Genomic DNA, 14,982 nt, shown 5'->3' on the forward strand with positions numbered 1-14,982 from the left:
CTCCCCCCCCCCCCCCCCCCCAAAAAAAAATTTCCCCACCAGTTGCTGTCCCAGCCCGTCTGGGTAAGCAGCTGGCACATCGGAAACTTTGTTTACTTGGGTTTACCTCCGTGCCTGCGGACGCTCGAGGTAAACAAACCATCTCAGACCACCAGCGGCTTATCCTGATGGCCTGGGAGCCAAAGTTTGCTGGCCCCTGAATTATAGGGTCATCTTATGAATGGGTTATAAAATTTTTCCATTTTTACTTATCCATCTTGGGGGGAGGGGGGGAGGGGAGTGTCGGCTTATAAACGAACCGGCTTATGATCGAGTATATACGGTAATTTTAGATTTTTTAATAGTAACTAATGAAAAGCCACAATTTGTCAACTAGTACCTACACTAACATTAGGGTGACCAGATGTCCCGACTGTATAGGGACAGTCTGGATTTTTGGGTCTTTTTCTTATATAGGCTCCTATTACCCCCCAACCCCTGTCCCGATTTTTCACATTTGTTGTCTGGTCACCCTAACTAACATGTTCTGTGAAGTCATTTTACAGAACCTAAACAACACAGAAACAGTTATCAGATTAACAGATAATATGAAAAATAATCTTAGTCAGAAGTACTAAGTAGAAATGATTAATACAACTGATCTAATGCTCCAATAGCTGGGCCTATTTAAGGTATATATTCTCAGACACAAAACTGTATTAAGCTCTGGCCTCTACACAGTTTTTTATATTGCTTTAACTTTATTATTTTGAAACCAGTATAGTTAAATCAGTATAACTCATAGTGTGGATGCAATTATACTGGCATAAAGGTGCTTTAATACTGGAACCCTAAATCTATGGGAATATAAGTACTTTTAGAGTGCTATACTGTATCCACCTTATGGGATTGTACTTATGATGGTTTCAGATTGATACAGTTACGGCATACATAAATAGTACGTAGATAAACCATAAGACTGAGTTAGGCTGATGCCATGCAATAACCATATGATAATGATTAAGGCTTTTTAGTATTAGTAGTCCCAGATTAGAGAACATTTATTTTTAAAAGACACACTAAGGGATTTTAACTACATTTTTTTCTTGTCATGATGTCACTATAAGGCAGAGTTCAGGTGGTTTGAGTGATTTAACTATGTATTTCCATACCTTAGCATATTTGGAACACATTTAAGAGTAACCTTTTTCTGAATTTCCTGCATTTGTAATGCTTAGTTTGACATAATTACAACATCACGCTGATGTCACTGTGGCTCAACTTAAGAGTTACTTGACTCTGTCTGCAGCTTATTATAATCATAAAAATTAGATAAAATCTTTAATTACAACCTAATTTCTTCAAATATAACCTATACACAAGATTTCAAGAAATTTTAGCTATATGGAAAGTTTGAAGATATTATTTGATTATTAAGATCACTTAAGACAAAGAAAAGACTGCTACAGATGCTAAATTTCTTAAAGGACCCATTTAAATTAATTTTTATACTCAGAGTAAGTGTGGTAAATTTGGGGAGGATATGCTGTATTTTTCATACCTAACAAGAGAATCCCTGCTTTAAGTTCAAAATGGAATTCAATCTTCACTAGGGAATTATGACTTGTGACTCCACAATTAGTACACAAACTAGTTCACAATTGTTGTGTTTCATTCCAAAGATGGTTGCACCTCAGTAGTGAATGAAGTGACCCGAGTGTATAGCAAAAATATCACTTTGTAAAGTTTGTAAATTGCTTACTTCTTTTGGGATAGACACTGTACTAATGTAAGGTAATTATTCATTACCATCATTGCTACTTCAAACACCATACACCATGTGGTAGTTTTTTTATTTATATGAAGCACATAATAAAAATTCAAGTGTTGAATGTCACTTACCGAAGATTCACTATCTCTAACAAGGAAGTCCCCTTCCACTCCCCTCTCATTTAGGGCACATTCTGCTTGATGCCGGGTAACATTCCCATAATACCACTCTCTTCCAGCAAACCGTCCTGTAGAAGATGGCCCTGTATAGCTTATCGGAGGTGGATGGGAAGTGTTAATGGTAGGACCATCACTTAAGATTACTACATAGTTTTTAGGAACAAGACCAATTTGCCCTCGGGAATTTTTACATTTCCACCATTCTGGGTCATTTTCTGGTTTTTCAATGACTTCCATTGTTTCCCCCTTTTCAAAATTGAGCTCTTCTTCTGTGACAGAGCTGAATGGATACAATGTCTGAACAACATGAAGTAGTTTCGAGCTCTGGCCATTACTCATGGATGCACCTTTCCTTAAACTTAGAAAACTTGGGGAATCTGCAGTTGCTTCCTCAACTTCCTCCACCACATAGTTCGAAGGAAACCAGCCAATCTGTCCATTGTAGCTACCTCTCCACCAGCCGTCACTGCACTTTTCCATAACAATGACTCGGGATCCTTTAACAAGGGACAGCTCATCCTCCCTCTCTGCCACATAGGCAAATTTAACGTAGGCTGGGATGTTAAGGTCATAAATCCGATCTGCACTGCTACCGTTGGATGGATATTCTGCATCTGTACTAGGAGTAGGTGAGGCATCTCGTGCACTTGTCTTCCTTTTTGTTTTACCCAAACCTGTTAAATAAAAAGAGAAATTTGTAGTAGGCATGTAGGATATAAATAGAAAAAAAAAAAACATTCAGTTTCTATAATGCATAACTATAAAATTAGACAAGTGCTTTCCCTGTCATTAACAAAAATGTTAGACATACAGGTCATAACTATAACATTGGAAACAGACTGTCGGGAAATATCAATGTCTTAATATTTTAAGAAATTGCTGTTTGTCTATTGGTTCAGCTTCTAAATATAAGCTTTAATTTGTCCTTTAATGTATTTCTCTACAAAGTCACTTAATGGTAAGTGAGAAACACAGAGTGGTGAAAGACACATCATTTACATAAGCAATTAGTCCTCCAGGGATGTTATGTCTTCTAAAATCCAATCAGTCAATCATATATTTTAATTATAACTATAAGCACTTAAATTGGTCTGGAAAAAAGTAAAAATAAAAAAACAAGTTAGCACAGTGAAAAGGGTCCTTCTGAACAAACTACATTCTGCCCTACTTCATTCTTCAGTCTCCAACAAACTTCAGCTGAAACTATCTAACTGACAAGTTTCCTGTTGAACTGTGCACCTAGAATGTTCCAGGTATGAGGCTATATAGGTGGAGTGACTTCAACTAACCTTCAGGTTCTATAATTTTCAATAAATGTACATTTTGAATTACCTTCAATTATATTAGGAAATGGAAAATATATTAAAAAAGGAAGTTGTGTGTGTATGTTTAACTGGAGATTTTTGGCATTCGTGTGGCTTCTCAGAATGTCAATCAGAAAATTCCAGAGTTCTGCAGACATTATCATTTTCAAACATCTGTACCAAAGACTGCCTAAGTATATATAAACAGACTGGTACAGAAGAGTAGTAGCTTGCTCTTCTGAATTTCAAATGATTTAGTTAAATTCTGATGTTATTTATTAAGATGAACCCCAATACAGCACAAGCCAGTCAGCATTCAGAAATCAAACACAATGGACAGAAAACAAAGGTGATGCAAAATCTAACAATTCTGTACTTTGCTCTATGCGCCAGGATCCTATAATGAGCATTATTCAACTAGCAGGGAGCAATTTATCTAAGATGACATGAATATAAACTGTCTATAAACCATGCAATGTAAATCAAAAGTGTGGCAGTATTTAAAAAAAGAAATTCTCACCAGAAGTAGCCATATGTGTAATTTTACTGTGATTACAATACCAATTTTGCTTGACCACATCATTGCTTAATTACAAACAGAGCAATTCAGCAAAAGTGTTTGTCTAGTGCAAATGAACCCACCTGGTATATTCTTACAGGTTATTCTTTTGAGCAACATACATAAACGTCTGCTAGACTGTAAGTATATTTAGGCAGCCTCAAAAAGAGAAAGAAATTAACTAGTTAAGCTGATCTAACTAAGATCAAGAACTATAACTTTTGACTGAAGAAAGTTCCAAGGATTTCAAAAGGCTTCTCTGACCTGTTCCAAGTGGTTACCCATTCCCTGTTAGAGCCTGCTCATCCAGCTTTCACATCCTGCTAATCCTTCTGTAACCATATCACTTCAGCTGGAAATGAGTGGCTGTGCTCCTTGGCAAGATGACAGCAGAGAGACCAGTTTATTGCCCTGTGGGATACAACAGGATAACAGCACTTCTACTCTTTGAGCAAACTCCAGTAGGAAGTTGGCTAAGGTCCAAGTTCTGATGAAAAATTCCAATCTCAGCTATTTAGCAGTGACTGTCAACCAAAAGAATACAAGAACTAAGTGAAGTTAATTAGGGAGGTTATGTACAAACAAAACATTTGTTACTATGTAGAAAAGGTGGACAAAATGCAAGTCTGAAGTTAATTACCTCATTACTTCTTCATGCACAAATGTAATGACTGAGATGTGATTTAACCCCCCCCCACCACCACCTCCCACAAAAACAATCCACACTAGTAGTTGAGATTTCAAAATATTTATCTCTATTAGTTCCAGGAAACCTCAATTTCTGGTACTAAAGTATAGGAAAACTTATCTAAAATTTTCCTTTCTTGAATAATAAGGTCCACAGATCCAAGAAAGTGGGAATTCTGCTCTATGCACAGCCTTGGAGGCAGACCAAATCTGTCAATAAGAGGCAGTGTGGCTCCACCTCTGAGAAACCGCTAGTTGAGACTCTTCCATAAGCCTAGGAAAAACTAAGCACTCTAAGGAAAATTAAGCACTTAGACTAAATAGAACAGTCCTTCTGAACAGCAAAGAACTCAATGAATAGCAAACTGAGTACCAATTAAAAATTCAATATCTTTTTCCAATTAACAACCCAGTCAAGGAAAGGTTGGGTCTGTGAACCTCGTTACTCCAAGAAAGGAAATTTTCAAGTAAGACACGGATAAATTTTCCTATTTATATTAGTAATGAGATCCACAGATTCATGACATTGAGATTTTTACAGCAGTATAAACTCATCAGGGAACTATATACAGACATGTGTACAGATGCAAATGGGGATAACCCTTTTTAACAGTCACTGGGATACTACAGGGAGAAGCACCAGTCTACTGATGGCAGCATCGGACAATGAGAACGTTCAACTTACAGAATTCTGAAGGTCATATGAACAGATAACCAGATGGGTGTTTACAGATTTTATTCTATAAGGCACATGATTTTTTTCCCCATGAAGCTGCCACAGCTTTGAGGGAGTGAGCAACAGAATCAAGTAAGATCTCATAAAAGAACTTCTCATGCACACCAGCAGGATGTAGAAGAGATGCAACTCTCATAAGAAAAATGCAAGACGTTTGGGTAAAATGAAATTCTCTGTCTTGTCTACTGCACAGAGGATGCTAGACAAAGCAGTAACTTGACCTTTGAAAGTCGGAACTGACAGGCCTAACCCAAATCCATGTTGAAGAAATTTGAGAATCTGTGGTACCAGGAAGATGATTGGGGGGGGGGGGGAGGTCATTTGTCCTGGGACCGATGGCTAAAGGTCAACCAGGCACTTAAATATGCTGAGTTTGTAGATTTATTTCTGGAAGCTAAAGTTGTGGATATCAGCCCTCTGAACAACCTCTTTGGCTTAAGAGGCTCTGTTCAAGAACTAGGCAGCTAGACTCACACGGTTTGAATTTTGATGCATGATTGGCCTTGTAATATCATAACCCTTTAGATGGAAAACTGATGGGAGGGCTTTGTACCCTGTCAAGGAGATCAGAGAATCAAGGTCTCCTTGGCCAGAAAGATATACCAGAATTACCAGTGCTGCTTCTGATCATCTGCAGCATTCTGCTGAGGAGAAAAAAAGGCATATAAGAGTCCCCTTTGGCTATCTTTGCAACAAAGCATCTGTTGCCTTGGCTCAACTGGTAAGAGAAAAAACACTGAAACTTCATGATTCAGGTGGAAGGCAAACAGACCTGTTGCTGAGAGACTAAATTTCTTTACCAGGAGACGTACACCTCTAGGTGTAGTTCCCATTCTGGATAATCTGACTTTTGCGTGTTGAGCCAGTCAGCCGTAATATTTAATTTTGCTTTGGCTGGGAAGGGAGTAAAGTGACTGGACATTTTCCTTTTCCCAAGTCATCAGGAGGTGAGCTTCTCTTTGAAGGACTGTAGACTTTGATTCTCCTTTGTCTGTTGACATATGACATGGCTGAGGTATTAACTCAAGTGCTGATCATGACAGACAAGTCCGGATATGGGAGCAAAGCCTTGAGACCATATTGGATGGTCCTGAGCTCTCGCCAGTTTATGCTGTGCTTACTCTCATTTGAACCAGATTCCTTGGATGGTCCTTGACCCCCTGTGAATGACCCAAGAATCCTCCTAGGGTGGGTTGATGGGTGGATAAGGAATAGTTTAGGGAGGGATAAGACAAAGCTCTGTGGTGGCCTCATGTGAGCACTGGCCCACTAAGAATATCCACATGGGAGACCAATGATCCCAGAAGAGACAGAAGCATATGAATGGGTACTCCCCTTGACAGGTTGACTGTTTAGATAAGATTTCTCCGCTTCTGCTTTTTCTGCAACAAGCAACTTCGTAGAGGACAGTAATCGCTCCCACTCACAGATTGGGAATAAGATGAGACTGTTAACTGAGACTTTCACAAAATTGTGGCTTTGGAGCATCCTGTTTTGGTAGTATAGTCTATGAGTGATTCTGGATGAGGCTTGGATAAGTCACCCAGGAAGGGGTAGATAGAGACCACTTCCTTTCTGACGTGATATTAACCGTACCAGCTCTTTTGTAAACAGAGCAGTGCCGCTGCTAAATCAAACAGCCTATACTGGTAATGTTGTACTTCAAGAGCAAAGTTTAAGAAGCATCTGTGAGACTGCTGAATTGAGATATGGAGACTGGCATTGTTCCCATGTATAGATGTCATACAGTCCCCTTGGTCGATGGCAGATAGTATGGATTTTAAGGTCTCCATATTGAATTTTGATTTTTTTAAAATGATTTGTTGAGACACTTGATGTTGAGAAGTGCTCTGTAACCTTCTAACTTTTTTTTTTTTTTAAACTGAGAATAATATGGAATAGGGCCTTTTTTCCTCTGAAGAGCAGGGACACTTTCAATTGCCCCCATTCACAGGAAATCTAGGATAGCTGTCTGCATGCCCTGACTTCTTCTCAGGCAAAAGCTCTTAGGCTGTGAGATTTATTTAACAGGCCTGAGAGAGACATACCTGCTATACTGTCCACCCATATTAGCATTGCTTCTGAAAGCATGCAGGGGCACTTTGGGTGTCATATGACAATTCTCTTTGGTTTATTTACTTATCCTTGTTGGCCTGCTGTCCGAAGGAGAGGGCTGAGATTATGCCTTCCTGGACTTAGCTGCCTGTGAAGGACCTATATAGTAAGGAGGTCACTCTTTCAGATAAAAAAAATTTCCCACTTAGAAATGATGAGCCCTTGACCACAGGGGGAAAAGGCACACTTATCTTTGGTAATGACACTGGGATAAATTTTGACTGTGCACACCAAGAAACCTTCTAGCCTTGTAAAATGGAGGTCAGGGGACGTGTAGGGTAGAAGAAAGAAATGGTGAGCCAAAGACCCCTCACTGTCTGCTGCTTCTTCCACATCTACACTGCTGTCCCTCTTATCACTCCATAGCCACGTGCTGGAGACAGAGGTGGAGGTGATAGTGAAGACAGGCAACCTGCAATAGAAGCTAAGAGCAATAACCAGGACATTAGGGCCTGGTGACCCACAGCAACGACTGGGAATGAAAGCCCAATAGTTAAGACATGGCAACCTGCAAGACAACAGCCCTGTTGTTGTCCCAGTCTTTAACCATGGCAGGAAATCCCCATCCCACTGTTACATGCTCACAGGGTATATGAGGAGGGATAGCTAGCTAAAGTTTATCTAAGGTATCTACAGACCTCAAAACTGTAGTTCACAATACTCAGTACACTTTTCCTGAAAGTCTATTCTCTGTGCATGTGTGTGGTAGGTAGGGATGTATTTATTTTATTATTTGAGTGTTTAGCTCTGATTTGGAGTGTTGGGCTTCCTCTCCTAGCAGGGAGACTTCCCTATGTGGGGGTTGTGTGTATGTGTGCCTAGAGGAAACAGCACTTCTATGGCCTGGTCTTTTCTGCATTGATTTGCCATGCTGCACTCTGAGGCCTGATCTATACTGCAGAAGGGTGGGGGAGAGGCTCTGCAGTCAGCAGACGCAGCTGTGAGCGTGGGTTCCAGAGGCTGGGTGGGAAGATTCCCTGGATCTTTGATACTTTGCTTCAACCTACACTCCCACCACGCTGGTGGAAAAGAGGGAGTTGCTGCTTGCTGGTCCTGGACCTGGAGCTGCTGCTGTTGTCTGTGCCAGGCCTAGTGCATTTTACTCCTGATGTGTTGCCACTGCTTCCAGGGAAGGAGGCTGCTGGAAATGATTCTATGAAATCCTGCCTGTCTGAGCACTTGAGAAAGGCCTGGATCTTTACAGAAAAGGCACAGATCCCCATGAAGGCATTTAATCAGCAGAGGAGATGGAGGAGAGACAACATCTGGTTTCCCACTCAGCATTCTCTGCCATGCTGCCCTCTGAGTGGGTGGGGGCATGGAGAATCCCAGCCATTGAGGAGAAAGGAAATAATCTCTGCCTATAAAGGCAGATTCTGACAGCCTGGAGATTTTAAGCCTTTCCCCCGCCTTACTTTTCCTTCTTCTTTAAATTTGCTCTGCAGCAGGAGGAGCTGGTCTGTCTGCCTGCAGCTGGAGAGGCAGATGGAATCTGGCAGCTTCTCAGAGATGGAGCCATACTTCCCCTGCTTCTGAATGAGAGGTTTGGTCTGCCTCCAAAGACTGCATAGAGCAAGCAGAGTGCCCAATGTCATGGGCCTGTGGACCTCATTATGAATAAGGGCATGTCCACACTACAAAATTAAATCGACCTAAGTTATGTTGACATACAGCCACCGCAGTAATTGAATCAGTTTTACATGTCCACTCTAAGCTCCTTTCGTTGGTGGTGCGCATCCTCACAAGGAACGCTTGCACCGATTTAACTGCCAGTGTGGGGCATTGTGGAATGGTTTCTAGAAGGCAGCAACAGTCAATGTAAGGAAAGCAGTGTCTACACTGACTCTGCGTCAACCTAACTACATCGACTTAAGTGCTACTCCTCTTGCAGAGGTGGAGTTATTAAGTCAGTGTGGTAGGTGAGTTACTTCGGTGGGAGTTACATTTTAGTGTAGATGTTTACAGAGTTAGGCCGATGTAAGCTGACCTACATTGACCTAACTCTGTAGTGTAGACCAGGCCTAAGAATTCACTAATGCCACACTGCTGTAGTGGAATCAACACAAAAAAGACAATATGGAGACGGAAACCACTGGAAAGTCAACTACAATTAACCCTTCAGAGTTAAGAGTATGAATTTTAGATACAATTCATAAATAAGAGAAGTAACATGGTTTCTTAGAATCTCTGCACTATGGTAACTAGGGTGACCAGATAGCAAGTGTGAAAAATCAGGACAGAGGGTGGGGGGTAATAGGAGCCTATATAAGAAAAAGCCCCAAATATCGGGACTGTTCCCATAAAATCGGGACATCTGGTCACCCTAATGGTCACAGAATATGAAAAGCAAACATATCCTCTTTAAGCACTAAACTGCAAGAGCCGATTAAATATCAAAAAGTTCACAGAAGTTCATGGCTGTAACGACACCTAGAAGAAAGTGATCAGGCATGGATAAAATAATTCATGAAACAAAAAGATCTAGCAGCTAGAGAGCCAGAAGACAATTGTTTCAAAACCAAAGTGAAGAGCTAATTAGAAAGGGTGGAGCTGAACTGAGAGAACAGTTCTTAAATAGAACTGTGGATAGGTATATCTGTTGTGACAATGTGCGTTAAGAAGAAGCTTGGATTTTGAAGTGTAAAAAAACCTCCAAAATCACTTTAAAGGCTTATTAGATATTTTAAAAGATGATCCGAAAGCTTTTTTGCTTGGAAAACAAACTCAGGCTGGAAATCTCACAAGCTGTTTTTTTCACAAGATTTCCAAAACTTTCTGGTTTAGGCTGGGCTAGAAATACAACAAAAAACAACCTCTTGCATTGTGTTTCAGTACTTTTTTTTCTGGCTCATGCCACAAACCACAGCAAGGTAGAAAAACTAAAAGAAAACAACAAACAAGTGAAGTCTTTCAAAGCTCAAAAAAAGACTTTTACTTTCTGTTTGAACTTATGCACCTATTGATAACCAGGTTCTGTGAGCAAGCCAGTCAGTCACTGATTGGTACTTAGATACAGTACCACAGTAGAGAAGTCAGATATCACTGCAAGGCAATTTTTTTTTTTTAACTTGGAAGTTACCAGTAGTAGAACTGAACTAACTGTTAAGTCGCCTACTGGCATAAAGCAGAGTGGGAGGGATTAATAACATCTCTAACTTTCATTTGTTTATTATGTGCAACTCTACTGGACAAATGATTCTGTAACTGAAAAAGAGAATTTAGCAGAATGGCCATAATAATGTAAAAACAAAGTTAAGACAGTATCAGAATTTATGTGTACCTATGATAACAAAGATGTAATCACAGCTCCCTAAAAAAAATGTATGCATACTCTGTCTGGCCAAAACATCCCTTCTACTTCTAGAAAACTGCATTAATAATTTGTGTCAGGATAGCCCTACTCCTGAAGCTCCAGTGATGTGCTTCCTGGAAAGGAAAGCATTTAATCACTTCATGAGCTTAGAAGATTAAAATACATTGTTTAGCAACAATTGTGCTGATACGTTTTTGGCATTTTTCTTTCCCTGGTTTCATTAATAGATGCATTTGTATGAAAAAAGCAACTTTATTTTGGAAATCCCCACTACTTTTGTTTCTTACACCTCACTTGAAGTCATAATCATTGTAACACAACAATTAGTTGCTGCGAAGGCAAATATAAAAATCACAAAGGATTAGTTTCAAGTGAAGAAAAAGCAGTGGGAGCTGATCAATTCCAAAGTAGCAAAGATCCTGTTTTATGTAAATATATCTAATAACAAAAATTGTATATAGATCGTTTAATTTGAGAGGCATCATTCAACTAGCTCATTTTCCTCCCTTTAAATTTTCCCCTTAAAGGGTTGGCAAGCTCTAGTTTACAGGCATAAATAGGGTTGAGACATAACATAGGTGGCTGGCACCATTTGAGGAGGAGCTTCAACAGAAAGGCCAGGAGCAGATTCTTGTCTGCTCCAAGACCCTCACAGCACCAAACCAGGCTCTGGAGTTTCTCAGAACCATGGCTCCCACAGTACTGAGATACTCTCTTGCACCTGAGGGGACAGCTACTCCAAAGAAAACTTCAACAGAATTGAAGGGTGCGCCGGGCCGCCGGAGCTGGGCGGCGGTTGTGCACCGGGCCGCCGGGGGCCGCCGGAGCTGGGCGGCCGGGGGGCGCGCTGGGCCGGGGCCGGAGGGGGCCAGACTAGGCCGCGCCGCGCCGCCTCACCTCCCTCCCCCCCCCCCTTACCTGCTGCCTGCTTCCCGCGAATCAAATGTTCGCGGGAAGCAGGGGAGGGGGCGGAGACTTTGGGGGAGGGGGCGGAGTTTGGGCGGGGGCGGGGCCGGGGCCCCGTGGAGTGTCCTCTTTTGGGACACTCCACATATGGTAACCCTACATATGCATATCTTAAACCTTTGGTTTTTTGTTGTATCTGCCTTAATGGTTAGACTGAGAAAGTTGTTCGGTTTATACAAAAAAACTTGAAGTTGCTACTAAATGAACCTACAAGAACTATATAGAAATTAGAATTAACAGCTTTCCTCACTACTGCACAACACAACACAAGGGAAACAGAGGTACCTGGCAGACAGAGAGGAGCTGGGGGACCATTAGGATGGGTTATTTATATGCTTGAGTTCAGAGTGGGGGTAGCATGTCCTTGAGCCCAAGGAGGTAGGGCCTGAGGAACATCACATTCATCAAATGTAACTTCAAAAGAGATTCTATGATTAGGCCTGCAATTGGCCTCTGTGGAGGCAAATATCAGGAAGGAGAACCTGTGATTTTCATCACATATCTGGCAATTCTGTTCTAGCAGCAGACAAACACATCCTTTTCTCTAGATTTATGTTCCATTTTCTAATTATAGTTTATACAATGTAATATTTTTGCTAGACAAAAGCACATTTACAAAGCAAGCCTATATTTACTAAGTCTTTTCATGCTCCTGAATATTTGTGTTCTTGGTTGTTACTGATGAGTTATCACATTTTTGCACTTTGACTATTTCTACTCGTTCAGATAAATAGAAGAGTAGAAACACTGAAGTGACTACACAATGTATCTCCCTTGTCCTAATCAATACCCCAAATTTGTTTAACCTGTAATCTTATTTTCTATTTCAAGTTGAGCTAGTTAACATGCATCATAGAAACCAGAGATTGAAGAGACCTTTAGTCATCTTGTCTAAAACCTGAAAAACCACAAAATTGTTTTCTAAATTATATTCATGAATACTCTGAGCAGTTTAGTTTCAAACATTAAATAAAGTTTCTTTTTCCTCCAAAAGCATACCATTTTCTGTTTATTGTTGACAAAACTATGCTTCCCACACCACTCATGCTCCCCACACATCCAAAGCTGTCATTAAACGCTGAATCCTCTTCTTACTCAAGACACTGAAAACACAATAAACCTTCTTTCCTGACCCAATGGCTAAGTGATTTGTCCATGCTCTGGTCAGCTCCTGAGTAGTTCAAACTATTTTCTTCAGTGTGGATTACCTGGCATTTGTCAACACTGAATTTCATCTGCATCTTGCAGTCGATTCATCTCACTCTGTTAGATCCCTCTGGAGTGCCTCAGTTTTCTCAGGCCATGACTAATCTAAATATTTTTGTGTCTTCTGAAATATTTTAAATAAACCATTACCTTTGTCAAAACATACTAACTTTCCCCATACAAAAGTCACAATTCTACATCAAGACACATCAAAAGCAAAATTTTGAATAATGTATAGCTACGGCAAGAAACTTCATTGTTCACCTGCCACCTAAACTCATAGACTGCAATCTGCCTGTGCAAAATATGACATGTTTAACGTGTGGAAATCACGTACAAACCGAGTGGGTGAATGATTCAGTTTCTATAGTTCATTTGTGTATCAAATCAATTCCAGGAAAAAGAATAAACCTCTGGCTGGTGGGAAGGCTGTGGAAGAAATGTTTGGTATCTGCAGAAAACAAAAGTATAGAAGGTAGGGTAAAGGAGAGGGGAAAAAATAGCTTAGACGATATCCTGAAATGCTAGCCAAAATACTTCCAAAATGTTAATTTCAAAACAGACACTGAACTTGCTTAAAAATGTGTCTATTTAAAAATTACAGTAGGTCTGAACATTTAAAAAAAACTATTACTGTTACAAGTACTAGAGAGATTAGATATAAAACTATTTTTTTGCATTTGACAGCAATTAATTTCTCTAATTGTCTGTGTGGGTCTTTCAAAAACAGCAGGAGATAACATTTTTTAATAGTAAACTTTTAAAACAGGAGCTCAGGAGTAGCTGTATTACCTGAAACTACTTTTAACTCTTTGTTTAAAAATTACTAGATTTCAATTTTGTGGTGTCCCTTTCTTTCTCATATCCTATAAAATCAGTTTCTCTACAAGTAATACAATGTGTGTAATGCATATCTGCAAATTTGGTAGCAAAAGCTGTTGAGTAAATGCAACCCGTTTTTTTCCCCCCAAGACAAGTTTTTGACAATACTTTGCTATGATTTATGTTTCTTATACATGAATAAGTTCATCTTTCATAGTAGTACAGAGCTAGTTATTCAATTAAGAACAGCATTACAGTTTTATCCATTTTCTTGTGAAGGTATTGCATATGATCATGTATATTTGTAAACCAACTAAAAATTAATCTATGTCTGATAAGGATAATCAAATAGACACCCGTGGCTAAAACAAACATCAAACAGTAACTACTACTTTGTTTTACATCTATTCTCTATATTTACATATACTAAAAGCTTTTTCTTACTTCAGAAAATGGACTGCTCCGTATTACTCAACCAATCCAGGAATTCATATTGTCTGGACTTCTGAATCAGAATACAACTTTCTTTTCACAGTCATAAGTAGAGCTGCACAGAGAACGGCAATTTTGCTTCACAGAGTCTTTTGAGATTTAGAAATGTGGTTTGTTCTGATTTGGAATGAAAATAAAAAATTTCTAATTTTTCTGAAAAATAGAATTACTTTTCTCTGCCTGTCTTTCCTGGGAGCCGAGGACCCTGGGAGCCCAGGTTGCCAAAGAGCTGGAAGCCCAAGCTCCCTGGCAACCCACCAAGCAGGCTGCCAAGGAGAACAGGTGGGCAAACTAGCAGGAAACCAGGCAGGTTTCACTAGGAAATTTGTCTGGCAGGCAGGTTTCCATCAGGAACCTATCTGGTTTCTGGCGAATTTAGCTGAAATCAACATGGTTATGCAGGACAATTAGATTTTGATGAATCAACAAATTCAGACAAAACACATTTCAATTGAAATTTTTCTACTCTAGTCATAAGGATTCAATATGAGGGCCTGCATAATTGTATCCTGAGTGGTTAAAATTATTTCCTAACTTGGACCCAGCAAGAAGGCCTCCAGAGACGAGGTTTAACTTCAGAAAGCCTATAGTTCAGAAAATAGCTATTATTCAATATCAGGTAATCTAGCCAGATCTACAAAGGATCTCTGAAAAGAAAAATGGCCTTACTGAAGGCCCTGAGTAAAACCAGTCTTCCTATTGTTTAGGCCTGAGATACGACCTCCCACCATGGCCCTGATATATAAAACAAATATAAGAGATTGGCAGGAGATTAACATAGCCATTAGGCAGCACTTAGATGTCTTAAATTTAAATGCAGTATTTCTTGTGGCTTTTCATAGGGAAGGAGTCA

General features: G+C 39.9%; 1 protein-coding gene across 5 annotated transcripts in view; it reads right to left on the reverse strand.

The window, feature by feature from the left end:
• The window catches only part of NCK2 (NCK adaptor protein 2), a 205,353-nt gene that overhangs the window by 26,081 nt on the left and 164,290 nt on the right, over positions 1-14,982 (reverse strand). For all 5 annotated transcript variants that reach the window (XM_024204500.2, XM_024204491.3, XM_024204471.2 and 2 more), the window contains one exon: positions 1,882-2,603. In XM_024204500.2, coding sequence (XP_024060268.1) covers positions 1,882-2,603 — 722 coding nt within the window. The remainder of the gene's footprint in view (positions 1-1,881; positions 2,604-14,982) is intronic.

This window comes from Terrapene carolina, unplaced genomic scaffold (assembly GCF_002925995.2).
Source record: "Terrapene carolina triunguis isolate 2854851 unplaced genomic scaffold, T_m_triunguis-2.0 Scaffold21, whole genome shotgun sequence".
In the NCBI taxonomy this organism is placed as follows: domain Eukaryota; kingdom Metazoa; phylum Chordata; order Testudines; family Emydidae; genus Terrapene; species Terrapene triunguis.